The sequence below is a fragment of the Halyomorpha halys genome, unplaced genomic scaffold (assembly GCF_000696795.3).
Source record: "Halyomorpha halys isolate HHAL.00 unplaced genomic scaffold, Hhal_1.1 Scaffold598.1, whole genome shotgun sequence".
Taxonomy (NCBI): Eukaryota; Metazoa; Arthropoda; class Insecta; order Hemiptera; family Pentatomidae; genus Halyomorpha; species Halyomorpha halys.
This window is the reverse complement of record NW_027105473.1, coordinates 468589-485423: the sequence shown is the minus strand read 5'-3', so window position 1 is coordinate 485423 and position 16835 is coordinate 468589. Positions and strand designations below refer to the sequence as shown.

The window sequence follows — 16835 nt, the reverse complement described above, 5'->3', positions numbered from 1 at the left end:
TAGAACCTTGATGAACACCAATGAAATTTCTCAGAGGTTTTGTTTCCATTAAAAAATCTATTAATACAAACATATATATATATGTAGTTGACCGTAAAACTTAAATATAAGAAGATGGTCAGGGTTGCGGTCAAAAATGAACAAATAGTTTATAACTGTTTAATGGACATTTCACCCCACTTTGCAGGGCTTCATCAGGGATGTTCAAAGCGATAGGTTAAACAGACATTACAAACTCATTTTTTATTCGCAATCAAAATCTGTTGACAAAAAATATAAGCACAAACTAATAAACACAACAAAAAATCAGATGGTAAGCACTTTGACAGCAAGGAAGAATTGACAGATACAAACAGGGAGGGGGTAACTTGACACATTTCTCTCTCACTATGTCCACTCTAGGTCATTCTATACTCGGTGGGTAACACCAGGTATGAGCAAATTTGGGTTTCATATCAACAGACCTGGTAGATACCCATATACCAACATGTATTAGGAGTTCATTGGCTATGAGATATATTGTTATTCAAAGCACCTCCTAAGCAACTCAGTTAATGACTTAACTAGCAGTAAATTCCATCAAGAGTTTCAAATAGCATAAGAAAAAATATATGTGACAATCTAAAAGGATGACTATTATTTAATAAATAAACTTATTTAAGAAAGGTTACTGTCTAATGAAATATAATTAAAATCTTACCCTAAGCTGCTTTTGACGATTAAACAAAGATTCTTCTTTCAATTTTTTCACTTTTAAAAATGTTTTAATAAAAGTATAAAATGAAAAAGGAGTGACTTTGATGTTTTGTTCTGTTTTCTTGTGTATTTGAACAATAGTTTGAATCATCAATTCCATATTGTAATTATTTTGAGGAATCACTTCATTTTGATTATCAAACCTAAAAATTATGAACTCAAAAATGAAAACAAAATTGGAAGTCATATTTTTACTTTATAAAAAAAAAAAAGAAAATGTGTTTAGACTTAAAACCATATTCCAGTCAAACCACACATACTTGGTGAACAAAAGTTTCAACTGTTAAAAGGATATTCTAAAAATACAGTTTTGTGGTGTTATTACTTTTTTCCTCAATTATACTAAGTATATTAATCTTTTTTTAATAAAAGAAGTTAGATCCTGGCAGTGGAATAAGTATAACATAAGAGTGACGAGACTTTGCATCAGGTGTCATCATAATTTCATGGCTAGGGTGATTAAAATCATTATCAGCATAACAGTATGTCTGCAGAGTGATTCGTGAAATTTGGTGACATTCGGCCCAAAAATAATAACAATATTTGCAGATAAAACTCAGTGTTATCACATCACCAAATCACATGCTATGAGGCTACGCCAAACGGTTTCATTTCCCACATACAGGTGACACTTTTTTCCAGGCTTACAAGCATTATTTAACGTTCTACAGATCTGGTCATTCTTCACGCCTGGCTGCGACCAAATCGTCGTTATTCTACGCCCATACGTGCTGCACTCAACTTTGAGCAATCCAGTGGTCCTTGTCTTCCATACAATCTGCCCCCTCTTGTCATTTATCATGTCCTCCAGTTCCTCTATATCTACTGGTCTTCGTTCCTCTATATCTACTGGTCTTCCTTCCTCCAAGCTCTCGTTAGACAAAGATTCCTCCCTATCCTCTTCCTCCGCCACATTATGTTCTTCCTTTCCCGGTGTCCACTCCTGCAGGAATTGTCTAGATGGTTTTCTGGCCTCCTCTTCTACTGCATTTACAGTAATTGTTTGAGACAACCAATCGGCTACCACATTTTCTTTTCCTGGTTTGTATATTATTTCCATGTTATATTGTGCTAGGAGCTCCTTTCAAATGCATAATCCTAGCCAACGATTCCTTCAACTTCCCCACCCATCGAAGAGGCATGTGGTCAGTGTGTACCCTAAACCTTCTGCCAAACACATAAGGTCTAAAGAGGTCAACAGCCCATACTATTCCCAAGAGCTCATGTTCCAACGCACTGTATCTGGTTTCCGTCTCTGTTAGGCGTCTACTGACATATGCCACCGGGTGATCTCCCCCCTTTACCATCCTGAGACAACACCGCTCCCAAAGCATACTCACTCGCATCTGTAGTGATAGTGAATTGCCGAGTGAAGTCTGGGAAAGCAAGCACCTGTTGCAGCTTCTCCATGCATTGCCTGATATTGTCTTCCACCAGCGGAGTGATGATCACCTTCCTGCCTTTCTTCAGAAGGTTGTTGAGTGGGAGAGGTACTCAGCCATTTCTGGCACAAATCTCCAGTAATAGTTTAATGTTCCCAGCAACCTCCAAACTCCCTTCACATCCCTAGCCAATGTCATCTTCTGTATAGCTGCAACTTTATCTGCGTCGGGTTTAACTCCTTCCCTGAAAATCGTGTTGCCCAAAAAATTTATTTCTTCCTGCCCAAACAATGATTTCTCTCCCGATAATTTGAGCCCGAATTGCCTGATTCTCTGGAATACACTGTGTAAATGTTTCACATGTTCGTCTTCCAACGTTCAATTTCCCTTAAAAATTCGTCCATTAGGCGCTGAAAGGTTATGGGAGCATTTTTGAGTCCAAAAGGCATTCTTGTAAATTCGTACTGGCCCATCTCAAAAGTGAATGCCGTCTTATGTTGATCCTTAGGGTGCATTTTAATCTGATGATATCCGGCCTTCAAGTCCAATGTGCTGAATACCGTTGACCCACTCAGCCTGTCCAAAATATCTTAAAATCTGGGGATCGGATACTTCTCGTCTATGGTATTCTTGTTGAGCTTCCTGTAATCTATCACCACCCTATACTTTTCAGTAATTTCACCACGCACGCTCTTCTTTTTTACCACCCATATTGGACTATTGTACGGGGATGTACTATCAATAATTATTCCCTGGCGTTTTAAACTTTGAAGTTCTTCCCGGATGTGGTGAAGTAGCGCCGGCGAGTATCTCCTCTCTTTCACATAAGTGACCTTGTCTTGTTTAAGTGTGATCTCATGGACGGTCTTCCCAGGTGCCACAAGCATGTCTCCTTCTTTAAAAAAAATATCTTCATATTCCCTCTTAAGCCTCTGTCTTCAGTCCTCAGCCTGATTGATTGCTCCAACCTGTTCGTCCTCGGTTTTTCCTTGTCGGTGAGATTTGTACATTAACCCCCCAACTTAATTCTTCATTTTTCATAAATAAGAAATATTCTTAACCCAAGCACCCACCTTCCCTAGCAGGTCACACCCCACAATCACTTTGTATCCCCTCGGCATATTCCCTACAATATGTACCGGCAATTTCTCTCTACTAAATCCCCATCGGGTCAAACCTATCTCTACCTCCACCACTACCACACAATGGCCACCCAGGGTGGCATTCCTGAATCGGGTGTGCCCTCTCTCCACTACACAGTTTTTCTAGGGCTTCAAGGCACATGATGGTGTTGGAACTGCCGATGTCCACCAGGTACTTCACTCCTGGTATCTCTATTATAGGTAGACCGCTGCTCTTCTCCCTCACATTATGATTCAGCAGTGCTGACATCCCCTACAGATGCCTCATGTCTTCCTCTCTCCAGTTCCTCGCCTTCATCCACCTCCCTGTTCCCTTGTTTCCATCCTCCTGTTTCCACTCTGTCCTCTTGACTTACTCGGTTCCATGGCTCTTCAGCTTCTTCTTTGGTCTCCGATGTTCCCGATGCTTCCGTGGATTCACCTGATGATCAACTAAACCTCTGGTTGCTTCTCCGTATCTGTTGGGCGTTGATTTCCATTGGTTCGCCCCAGCCCACATCTCTTCTTCGGTACATGTATGGGCATTGTTTAGCTATGTGTCCCTCATTTCTGGATTTGAAGCATCTCGTATTTGGGCAATGCGCCACTAAAAATGCCCAATCTTTCCATAACCGTGACACTTACGGTCCTCCCGCCGACCATTGTTTCTGGGTTTAGCTAGGCTTCTTCTATTTTCTTGGTCACTAACTCTCTCTCTTCTACCCTCTACGTGTTCTCTCCTCCTCCAAGGGTTGAGCAGGTTTCTGGGCCATTGGTATTCTATCCGGGTCCACCCTGGTTCTTCTGTTTCCATTCGGGCCTCCACCTCTCTAGCACTTGTTTCTATTAGATCTTGAGCACATTTCACAAACGAGTGGTCTCTCAGCATTCCCTCCTTCTTGCCCAGTTCTTTTGCCAACTGAATCTTCAGTACCATAGATAGGAATTGCTTCCGACCCTATACTTGGATTGTTTCCATCATCTCGCTGAGTTTATCTTGAATTCTGTTATAGCATGCCAGTTCTGCGGCATACTGCCCACTAGACTGTCTCAGTTTTTTCGTTTCTCTAATCATCAAGAATATATCCTCCTCTGGGGTCCACTGTCCTCCTCCGAATGCCTTCTTTAATCTTTCTTTGATGACCCTCCAGGGGGTCTCTTCATCTGCCTGAATCAGATTTAGGATACTTATTCGGCAGACCGCTGCTTTCAGTGCTTTCGCATCCTCGCTGTCTAGTAGATCCTTCGACATCTTCACTTCTATTCGCCCTATTAGTCGATCGCCCCCTTTTAAAAAATGATTTAATTCTCTGGTCTCTCCGGTGAATTTTTCTAGGTCCGACACCGCCTTCCTCAGGTTCATTTTGGTTCATATTCTCCTGGTTCAGAACTGCTCTTCTTACTATTCCGTTACTGGTCATAATTCAAAGAGAAGAATGAAAAGAAAAAAAAAATTCTTTTAGATTGAAAATTACTCCAGTATCTAAAGGTCCCGGGTTTCAGCACCAGTTAAGTATCGGCGAAAACAAAATGTCAAAAAAGAGAAGAAGGAATAAGATCTAACACGCTTGAACTGCTGTAACATACTGGCTTTATTGGGTTCAATACATCTCTTTATATACATTCGATCAGCTGATCTTCTCAGTCAGCTGACATCGAACAGCTGACTCAGACAGTAACTATATATATTATATGTAGATATAATAAAAAAATCCTTTAGTAATATTATCTATAGGATATCATATATTCTTAATGTAGAACAAACAATTTTTTCATTAAAATCGATAAATAAGTGAGACTCTTTTAAAATTAATACTAATATTAATATTAATACTTTAGAAAAATTCTTTTAAAAAAAATATAAAATAGTATTTATTACCTAGACATTAAAACAGATGGAATAAGGGTCATGGCTTCCTCTGATATTTTCCTCATATAAATCAAATAACAATTTTTGTAAATCACAGGACTTTTTCTAATCCTTTGGATGAATGCTTTATTCTCTACATCAAAGGATAAAATAAGATGAAAGTTTTCCTTGATTCCTAAAAATATTAAAAACCATAAATAAAAGGAATTCCATAAAGAACAGTAGGAAGGATAATAGTTTTGTAAATTTTAATTTTTAAGTTTTTCCATAGAAGGCACAAGCTAAGCAGTTTCAAAATTGGAAAAAAGCAAAGTAGAGAGGTGTAACAACTGAGGGTTCAAATTACAATGGCACAAGCATATGCAGGAGAAAGTTGGCCAAGCCCTCAAGTTCCTATGGGCCTGTAAAAGAGCAGAAGGCAAGACTAAGGGGCTTAAACCCAGATTGGTTTACTGGCTGTAATATACAGCCATTAGACCAATGGTTCGATATAAAGCCCTAGTAAGGTGGCACAGGGTCAATATAGATATGTCAAGGAACCTCTTTGGAAAACTGCAGAGGTAAGTGTGTCTGATGATTCTGGTGCTATAAGTACCACTCATACAGCAGCAATGAAAGACATGCTTAGTCAGACTCCACTGGACTTGGAGATCCAGGAACAAGCCCTAAACACTATGAATAGGCTTATTAAACAAGATGCAAAATCCAAAGCCCTGATGTTGGTAGGACGAGAAAGATTATTCGGCAGATAAAGGACAGCTCTCAGAGGAATAGAGGACAGCTTTCAAACGCTTAAATTTGCAGATATAAAGATACTAGATTTAGTGTAAATATAGATAGAACTAAAATCTATAAACCAAACAATGGTAATAATTGCTACACAGATGGCTCGCTTATAGCCCAAGGCTCAGGAGCTGGCGTCTGGCATGATGATAAAGAAGGTATATCTATTTCCCTAGGGAAGTATACGTCAGAATTTTAATCAAAAATACTAGCCTCATATTTATTTTAGCCGGAAATACTCTTTTCTTCTTGACTGCAGCTTTGCCCGTCTTCATACAATTCACAAAAGTCAATCATTTACATATGATAATAATTTTTATTTATGTTTATGTTGGACACATGTGTGTCAAGCCAAAGATACAAGGAACATCAAATACACTTTTCAACACGTTCTTTGATTCTGAATAGCTTTTGAAGATTTCTTCTATCTTTTCAAAATTTCTGATAGCTATAAATTGTTAGAAAACAAAGTAATTTTTTTTTTGGAGTGGCCAGATCTATCTTGGGAATCCACAATTGGAGAGCTGCGGCAACCATTAGAGAGGACTGGCGGACAAAGTTGCGGGAGGCTTTGACTCTAAAAGAGCTGTAGCGCCACAGGTGTTGATGAAAGTAACTTTTTCTGTTTATAGATTCTCAATTACAGTAGCAAGACAAATAAATTTTGATTTATATAAACCTTATTAGCTAAGTCTAGCAATTGTATTTCAATTCAAAATAGTTAAATCTTAACTTGTTAACTTTTCCTTTGAGTGGATCTATAACAGAAGAGCCACACTAATATTCACAAATAAGCATAAGTGGTTTATAAGGTTATATAACCCTTGCGGAAAACAGAACTAAGTAAATATTTTTGTGCTCAGGAATATGATCGAGGAGCTTTGGAATAGAGCAAGAAACAGGTATCTCGCTTTGTCTGGAGTCACCTACGATTTCGTTCCAAAGTATTGATGTGGGAGATCTTCGGGACAAAAAAATATGATTGCCTCAATTGAGGCAGTTAAATCAAAATAACAAGATCCAAAAGGTATTGTAGGAATAAATGGCATGAGTAGAAAAACTTTCCCTATGGTATGAGGTATAAAACACAGAGCCTGTCTTAGTATTCTTCTTTTCATCATATTTATGTGTGAAATTCAAAAGATATGCAACAGAAAGCCAGAGAGATCTATAACAGGGAAGAAGAACTGAAGAATAATATTAATACAATCATAACTTATTCGCACAAATTGTTCGAGAATCATTTGTAGGAATAATTATTCTGGGCCAATGAGTTTCAGATGATAGAAGAAAACTGCAATGGGCCCTAGTTGAATGGGAAAAAAGAACTTAGGAAAGGGATGGCAATAAACTCCACAAAAAGTACAGTCCTGGAGATTAGCAGGACAAGGAGAGGAGCTTCTGATACTCAAACTGCATTGGAGTAGAGTAAGCAGGGAATGCTATGTCCAACTCTTCAAAATTTGCAAAATAAATTTTATTAAAATCAAAATCAGTAAGACTATAATGTTTATTTGTCATTAATTAAGTTCAGGCAAGCAGAAAAACATTCTCTAATCTTGTGAAGTTGTCAGTACAGACCAGAAGGTACAGACTGAATGAACTGAATCCCAGGAATGATTAAGGAATTCATCAAAGCATACCAGCAAGAAATGGCATTTATAAAGAAGAAGCTTAAATATCATAGGTTGGTTATCAATAGTCAAAGAACTTTACAACTAATAAAGAATGGATGAGAGAAAGAAAGAAATCAAAGCATTTCTGAACTCCATCCAGGAGTAGCTAGAAAATCCATACAGGAAAAGATTAAGAAATGAGACTGTAATGGCTCAAATGACTATAATGGTGCTAGTAGGCTCTACCGGCAAAACATAAGCAACCATTTAACCAGTGCACTAGTCCCCCAGAAGAACCCTTAGAAGAAACCTGAAATCCAGGTTTCCTCTTGGAAGAAATCCGAAGTCATTTCAATCGTAGAGTGACCAAACACAATTAAATTATATTTTTACTAACTCATTACTATTGATTAATCTATACAAATGCTTAAATATTAATAAATGTAATGTTTTATCAAAATAACAAAACAGATATGTTCGGTAACATCATAAATAAATATTAGTATTAAACAACTCATGACATCATTATCGGACATGGATATAGATCCCAGGCAACAAGTAGATACAGAGCTCTTCTATGTGTGCTTTTTAGTATTTTTTAGAGTTACTGCAATATTCTTCCACATTTCTTTCCAAATATCCACAAGTTCTAAAGACTAGTTCCTCTTAGGCTTGTTCATGCTAAATAAGGAAATTGGTGCTCTCTGCTAACCTTAATCTTTTCCTTTACAATGTCAGGAGATTGGCTACCTCCAGCATTGTGGTAATGTTGAAAAATTGGTGCCCTTTTGGTTATTGAGAATATGAATGAGCACACAGTATCGAGGCCTTCGGAAAGAACATGTTAACCACACTCGAATCATAAAAGGGCTGAGAGAAGTAAACAGGAATACTTTCACATCCATGAAAGAAAATTCAACTTATGATAAAGATGGAATCCCACTCAAGAAATAACTGTAGAGGATAATTCTAAGCCCAATTACAAATTAATATACTTGAAGTTTCGAAGAGATAAACTAATCCTTTATTAATTTTATTTTTTATCTATTTTATTAAGTGGTAAGATGTATACTACTCACGTTTTCTTAAGTATTGTGTAGCAGAACCTTCAAAAGAATTGTCAGAATCACTATAATTCAATAAACCTATTAGATTATTGTATTCATCTACACTGTATAAACCTGGAACCTGGAATATAATAAATAAAGCTATAATATTTAACAAATCACATTAAACAAATATATCCTAATGACAATTTTTCTTTAGAGCTTTGATTCTTCTTTTTACATCTACATAACAATATAAATAAAAATTAATAATTAAATTCACATAACTATTACTAAGATTAATTATCAAGCTGGGGTGAGACAATATACATAAAAATTAATAATTAAATTCACATAACTATTACTAAGATTAATTATCAAGCTGGGGTGAGACAATATAAATAAAAATTAATAATTAAATTCACATAACTATTACTAAGATTAATTATCAAGCTGGGGTGAGACAATCAACCAAACTGGGGTGCCATAGACTTTTTTTACTATGCCCTAGCTGGTAATTTCTGACATACAGGGGAGGGGGGCAATTACGCAAATTAACAGAAATTATCAATAAATAGCCATGTATAAATAAAGCAGAAATAAAACAAATACAGCAGTAGAACAGTTTGATAAAAAAACTAACAAATAAATTTAAAAAAAACTAATACATAAATATAAAAAACATATAAATGAATAAATAAGTTAAAACACACAAATAAATAGGTTATAAAGTTAGGCAAAAACCAAAAAAAAAGCAGAAATGAATAATATTTTCCGTCAAGATCGCTATATCCCCAATGCTAACACGTAGGTTTTCTAAGAAGCTTCTAGTTCTATTTGGTATTGTCCAGCGAGACCCAGAACAGATGCCCCTCACAGTGAACTCTTTTTCTCTCTGAATGTTTTTTGGTATTTCTCTTTAAGGAAAGGGATGCATTTTTCACAAATTTCTTTATTTTCTCTTGCCACTCGGTGCATAATTAAGTTTTATAACGTTCACCCATTCTAACCCTGAGAGTACCTGCTTCTCACACACATATCTATTAGCTCTCAGGGTCTCTTTGAAATGGTGAACACCCCACCGCCTGCAATTGGCCCATTCGACAGACGCTGGGAAATAGACCGATGCTGCAGAGGAGCCTCCCATTGGCAGCAGATCAGATCTAGTCCTCGATACTTCCTGGGTGCTTATAACATTACTGAATAGTGTCAATAACATCAAGAAAAACCATCGCACAATCCTCCTTCTTATTTTGGCATATTTTTTTAGATCGATTTTAGGATTGTATCAATGATTCTGGCACCAACGTGTGTTCCCATCAGACCTTTGATGAAGCCCCTACCAATTGCTCTTGACTTATATCCATCCATTGAAACCCACCCAAACCCAAATCTATCAGATCAGTCTTGACACAATCTTTCCACCTACTCTTTGGTCTAAACCTCGGACGTTTAGGGAAACTAATCCCTACAACCTTGCATGCCCATCTTATACGCTCCAATGCTATAACCTGAATATTTGCCAGGTGCAATTCCCTCAATGCAGCATTGTATAGCCTTCTAAATTTTCCAGTTAATTCATCCTTTTTGGGTTTAAATATTTTACGAAACACGTCATTTTTATAAAACATAAGGCACTGTTCTTACCTTAGTGTATGGAAAGCGCCTTAAGTATTTTTTTTAAAAAAAGAATTACATAAAATATTCAGACCCAAAAAGGATGAGTTAACCGAAGAATTTAGAAAGCTACTGTCGGATTTAATTATCCGATATTTTCGGTTCTTTTTTTAAATTTGTATAAAGTCGGGGTAGGGAGTCTCATTTTCTGATGCCCCCCCTTGCCGCGGACATCGGAAGATCCCGAAGATGCTGTGACTGCAATGCCGCCCCTACCATCACGCCAGAATCCAGGACATGCTGGCCAGCCACCAATCGAGATTGACGCACAGACACACCCAGCGAGTTATGATAGAAAACATCCAAATTATTTTCATCTCCTAAACGATGCATTCTAGATGCGTACAAAGGGGTGTTTCTTGTAGAAAATTTAATGCTGAATCGAATCCCGCAACAATGAAGGCGATCGGATGAACAGGGAGCGAGTTATGATCGAAAACGTCCAAATTATTTTCATCTCCTAAACGACGCATTCTAAAAGCGTACAAAGGGGTGTTTCTTGTAGAATTTTTTCTGACACCAGACGAAGATTCATGGTTTTAACCATTTTGCCCACTGCAAACCTGGACGAGGGAAGTGGCTAGAAGACGTCACCAGATAAGCACCAAATTTCTATTACCCATGAGACCACCCATGATCTGTTATTATCTTATATCGTCAAAATAATTATTCAGCTAACATACTAAACCAGTTTGCCTTCTCAGGGATTTCACTTGGTCTTTTCAAAAATATATACATTAATCACCAGAAAAGTCTCACAATTTCAACTTGTTCCACACTAATAAAAATTCAACATACACCCAGGATACCTGAAGTAAGAAATGGACAGGTCCTGATGTATACAGCTACAAAACTCCGAATTGAGGAAACTGCATTCATTAAATATATTTTAGAAAAAAGTAATTGATTCATTTTAGGGATAGAAAACTTAGTTCTATAAATCATTTAAGATTAATACTTCAGATAAAACAACAATAAGAATATTAATTTATTCTTGAAGAAAGAGGTTGCATTTACCTCACCAGTTGATATAACACAATTTAACATGTCATAAATAGAATCTTCCATAAATTGAAAATCTTCAATTAAAAAATAGCACTCTTCCCCCTTTATTCCAGTAATTTGTATGATCTGTAAAAAATGAAGCTATTTAAATTCAATAATTATATTTTTCACTTAATCATTAATATTTAAACATTTGAGTTAAGTTACTACTATTTTCAAATTTAATATAGCAATACTAGAATACATTTACAAAGTTTACTTAAAATAGCTAAAATAATATTGAGTTATATACTGTTCTGGATGATTAATATTTTTTATGGTCTATAATTAAATGAGATTAATTGTAATATATTTATTTATAACTCTGTGATTCCACACTATAATACTTCTATTTAATGAAATTTTCCCCTATTCATTCTCTCTTTTATTTTTTCAAAATCAAATTGCTGATGATTATACTTGCTTTAAATTAAAAAAACAAAACTAAACTAATCTCCAATGTTAACCAAAGGAATAACTTTTATTACTTTTACAGTTCTTATGTGAGTCCATACACATGCACAAACTCCCATTGTATATTTTAATATAAAAACAAATTTTAACATCAACCTACTGAATTCCAAAAAATAAATATATATATTGTAATATGCTCTTTTTGAGTAAATAGTATATTTTGATGTATAAAGGATTTTTAATATGTTTTTATTTTATGTATCATTTTAATATTGTTCATTTGTTTTGTTGAACCAAAAAGTAAGGTAACCAATTTTCATCCTCTATAATAAATTTGTGATTAAAAAAAAAAGCCTTCAAAAAGTCCGTTGAATCAAGGCCATGTTGAGCAGATTCAAATATCATAAAAACTATTTTAACTCTTCCTATCATAATTGAAAATACAGTAAATTTAAGAAAAAATAGAAGTCAAGAAATAGTGCTAAAGAATAATATTCAGAAAGTAAATCAACTCCAAAAATCCCTAACTGTTGTGCGACAATCGATGTTTACATGGAACATGGAGGCAGGTTTTGGTTTTTGGCATTCGTTGTTTGGGCGCGCAGGGAAAATGATGTTTCCAGGATGAGGAGATCCTCATCAATTTCTGTCCAGCAAGGGTGGACAGTTTGAAAAAGCAAGACAACCCAGAAGAATAAGGGACTCTGAATTTGGATTGCCTGGTGAGAGGATGTCCGTCGGCTGAAAGCGGGAAAGTTTGGAAGCCATTGTTGTGAGAGAGACATAGCTTTTTGGAAGGACTGGAAGCCATTTTTGACGTTAGGGCATAGCATTATAGAAAAGAAGATACCAAGAATCATCAAAAGAAGATTGTGAACTTGATTAGTTTTGTGATACCTAAACAAATCCTTTTTTGTGAAACCTGATAACAAAAATTTAAATACATGTGTAATAGAGATATTAATTTAATTAAGTGTTAATAGTAAAAGTGTCTGTTTCTGATTGCCTAGAAACCTGCCCTGAGATTAAGAGTCTATTATATTATAAAATTCTATTATCTATTTAATATTAAAGTTTTTAATTTGAACCCAATCTATCTTTTAAATATCAGAATTGAGTTTAAAAATATCAAATTTAAATTTATTTTATTTTAAAGAATTTTTAAATTATTACAATACATATTAACAAATTATCATACATTTTTCAAATCATTTTTAAAGTACTTTTCTGAATACATTTCGCCAAATTTTGGCATATAAATTGGAATATTTTGTCTTTTAGATATTATTTTCACAGCTGTCTTTCTTCCACTTCCAACCTTTCCTCCCATTAATACACAACCACCAGGTTCAGTCAGTACATTCTCAATTTTAGCAATTTGATTCAAAAGATCAACTGTTAAAATAGGCATACCATATTCATCATCTGTTTCTGAAAATCAAATAGGTAGGTAAGTAAACAAAATATATTTAAATATAGAATTTTTTTTTTTGTTTTAAGATACCAACCATAACCTAATAAAGATTTCTGTATTTCATTGAACCAATCGCTCCTGCTGGTTTTTTTAAACAAACAATTCATTTTTCCTGTTGTGTAACAAACATGGAGGTCTGTTTCATAAACATTAGCAATTATTAAAAAACAAAAACACATTAAATAAAAACCTTAAAGTATAATAAGTGATACCATTAGAACTTGAATAATCCAAGACATTAATTTTTTGTAACTTTGACTCCAAAAATGTTTCTAAATTTTTACAATCTTTTTCACAGAAAAGTTTATCTACAAAGAGTCTTCTTGATTCATTTAACACAGCCTTAAAAAAAAAAAAAATGATTAGAAAAATAAAATTTCACTAATTCTTATATTCATAATAGTTAAAAAATATGTTAAAAACAAAAACTACCAAAATAAGTAGGATAAATTTAGTAGGAATTCATGAAGTTATAAAATGTTCACTACCAAATGCCAAATATTTATTAACAATATGAATTAAGAAAACAGTTAATTTAATAAACCAGAATTTCTTAAATTATTTGGTGGTTAGGATATAATTAAATTAAAACTGCGGGAAAAAATATTACAATACAATAGAAGTTACAAGGAGAGGACCCCTGTGTCACCTATGTGTGACCTAGATTTTATAGGATATATTAATATAATTTAGGCTTCAAAATATTGGATACCCTGGAATATTGGGGATCAAAATGCCCCAGGAGTTCCAAAAACAAAAATAGGAAAGACATATGTGCAAAACACATTTTATTTCATAGCTCTAGTTCTAATTCAGATAAAAAAATGACATTATTATTATAATGTTCACATTGCACAGCAGAATAAAATATTCAACAAACTCTTATACCACCCCCTTTCTCCTGTTCTAGTCCAGGAACCTGTAGTCTGAAAAAAAATAAAAGTTGGACATTTTCTCTGATCCATAGAAATAGTTTTTTTGAACTAAAAACAATAACCTTGGTTTCTTCTTGTTATTCTTCCAAAATGAAATGTTATTGTTATTATTTTAGTTAATGAATAATTCAAAAAATTATTACTTTTTGAATACTGAATTCTAAAATGGCAAATATCTTCGAATTTTAATGATGTCAAAATGTGCTTTGCAGAGTCTTTCATAACTTTTTAATTACTATAAATAAGACTATTAAAAATTAGGTGTTATCTGCAAATCACAAGCTTTTTCTTCTGATCATGTAAAAATTAAAAAGCAGTTGGTGGAACTATAGAAGTATACAAACTACTTTTTTCCCAGCATTTGGCCATAGGAAGTATTTGAGCCATTTTACACTCAACATTAGGTACAACAAGTTAATAGCTCACAGATTACTGTTAATAAATAAGTCTAGATATTTTTTCAGTTGGAAAAGAAAATACCCTTCTTAACAATTATAATCAATGAAGAAAAATAATTGCATAAATCATTCAGATTATAAAGTTAATATTTTCATAATTTAAGTATTACCTCAGATAATTTTTCTCTTGTGTCAATGACATATCTTGACAAATTTTTGCACCACTTAGATAAATCTTTAAGATTGAAGAGATGTACTTGTGTTGAAGTATTATATTTGCTTTGTACCTAACAAAAAAAATTTTTTTAGATAAACGTAAAAAGTATTGATAAAATTTCTACAAATATAATGTATAGTATAATCAGTTTAAAATTTTATTGTATAATGAACAAATTACAAAATAAACAGATATATACACCTCAAAAAATAGGACACGGTTGCTTCAGGACTTATCTTATCAGCTTCAAATTGGATGATGAAACATCATGCTTAATTAGTAATACTATGGATCAGACATTAGGACATATGGTCTTTCATTACCTGAGCTTCACTAAAGAAAATAAAAAGCTGAACAGATCTCTGGGATATGAAACTCAGTACCAAAAAAACGTAGTATAATTATGAAAACTGTAGGGAGTTGTCATTATTATTGTTATGCAGTGGTTGATCAGGACAGTTATGTTGGTGAGAAGCTCTGAATCCAGGAAGAAGAAAGCAGTGACCTGGGGATGACAAACAAGCAGTCCGCTGAAGACGTAGGATTATAATCGAACTGAATTTAATATCTGGGATTTTGAAACTTTGACATTTCAGAGGTAAAAAATAATTTATGAGAAAAATCAACTCTAGAATGAACTACATCAAAAAGAGTCCAAATATGATTAAATTGTGAAGTAATACCTCTAAATTGAATTATGAGAACCATAATACAACAGTCAAGTAAATACATAGCTCTTATGAATACATTTAAATTTGTAGCTATTCATTATTTTGTAGCACAATATAGTTTTATTTATTATATCAGTGTTTTTATAATTTATAAATGATTGTAATTTTTATCTTGCAATAATTGTGTATAGTCTTTCAAAATAATTATTCATAATAGTTGATTTAGGTATGTTACCATATTTGCTCGAATATAGGTCAATCTTGAATGTGACTTGACCCCTATTTTAAAAAAATTTACAGGAAAAATTAATATACTACACTACTACTATACTATTTGACACGGTTGACCACAACATCCTTCTTACCAAACTACGAAATCTTCCTCTATCTAACAGTGCTTTGTACTGGTTTTAATCCTTCCTTTCCAATTGTTCCCAGTATGTAGTGATTAATAATAAACCTTCATTAGTGACCTTCCTATCCTTATCCAACATTCTCAATACTATTTGTACGCTGATGATTTCCAAATTTACCTTTCCTTCCCACCTTCTGACCTATTAGTTGCCACGGAGAAGTTTCAAGAAGACTTAAATCAAATTAGTCACTGGGCACAAGAAAACAAGCTTAAGTTGAATGCAGAGAAGACTAAGGCAATCGTAATAGGATCCAGTCACCTCCTGAAAACTATTCCTCATTTTCCAACCTTATCCCTAAACAACAATCCAATACAATTCCATCCATACCTTAAAAACCTTGGTGTCACCATAAGCCAAACTCTCTCCTGGAAAAATCACGTCTCCGATATTTTCCGTTGTACCTTCTCCACCCTAAAGCGTTTAAATTACCTTTGTTATCTACTTCCTTTTGAAACCCGTAGACTCCTGGTTACTTCCTTAATATTCCTCCACTTTGATTATTGCAGTGTAGTTAGGGGGTGTCTCTGGGGACCTTAATGCAGAATTAAAATAGTTAAATAATTATGGGATCCCCAGGAACGCCTCTGTCACCCGATTTTATAAAGAGTTGAAATGGTTTTATCCCTCCTTCCATTGTAAATATTTTCTTGCTTTCGAAGAAGAATAAGGGACTCTTTGTTTGGATCGCCAAACAACACACTTCAGTGGATGAGAAGTGAGTTGAAAACATTTAGAGGACCAAGGCTTTGTTTAAAGACAGTATTAGTTTGTGAAATAGAAGTCATCAAAAACCATCAGTCATCATAGAAGAGCATAAATTGGTTAGTGTTGCACAACAAAGAATTTTAAGTATATTTGTAAAAGTAGATGTTAATTAAGCTAAGTGTTTGTTTTGATTGCTTGGAAACCCGCCCTGAGATTAAGAGTCTATAATATTATATGTAATAAAATAAAAATTTTCATATTTATTTAATATTTGATCTTTTCATTTAACCTTTTCCTCTTCAAAACTATA

The 16835-nt window shown here is 34.3% G+C and overlaps 1 protein-coding gene across 1 annotated transcript in view; it reads right to left on the bottom strand.

Annotated features, from left to right (window-relative positions):
- btv (beethoven) overlaps window positions 1-16835 on the bottom strand; it is a gene marked incomplete at its 3' end in the record, with an annotated part of 240143 nt that overhangs the window by 25752 nt on the left and 197556 nt on the right. Inside the window, 8 exon segments of the mRNA XM_067051518.1 lie at window positions 701-899; window positions 5139-5304; window positions 8608-8716; window positions 11269-11382; window positions 12908-13140; window positions 13218-13319; window positions 13396-13525; window positions 14687-14803. Of these exon segments, the coding sequence (XP_066907619.1) occupies window positions 701-899; window positions 5139-5304; window positions 8608-8716; window positions 11269-11382; window positions 12908-13140; window positions 13218-13319; window positions 13396-13525; window positions 14687-14803 (1170 nt within the window).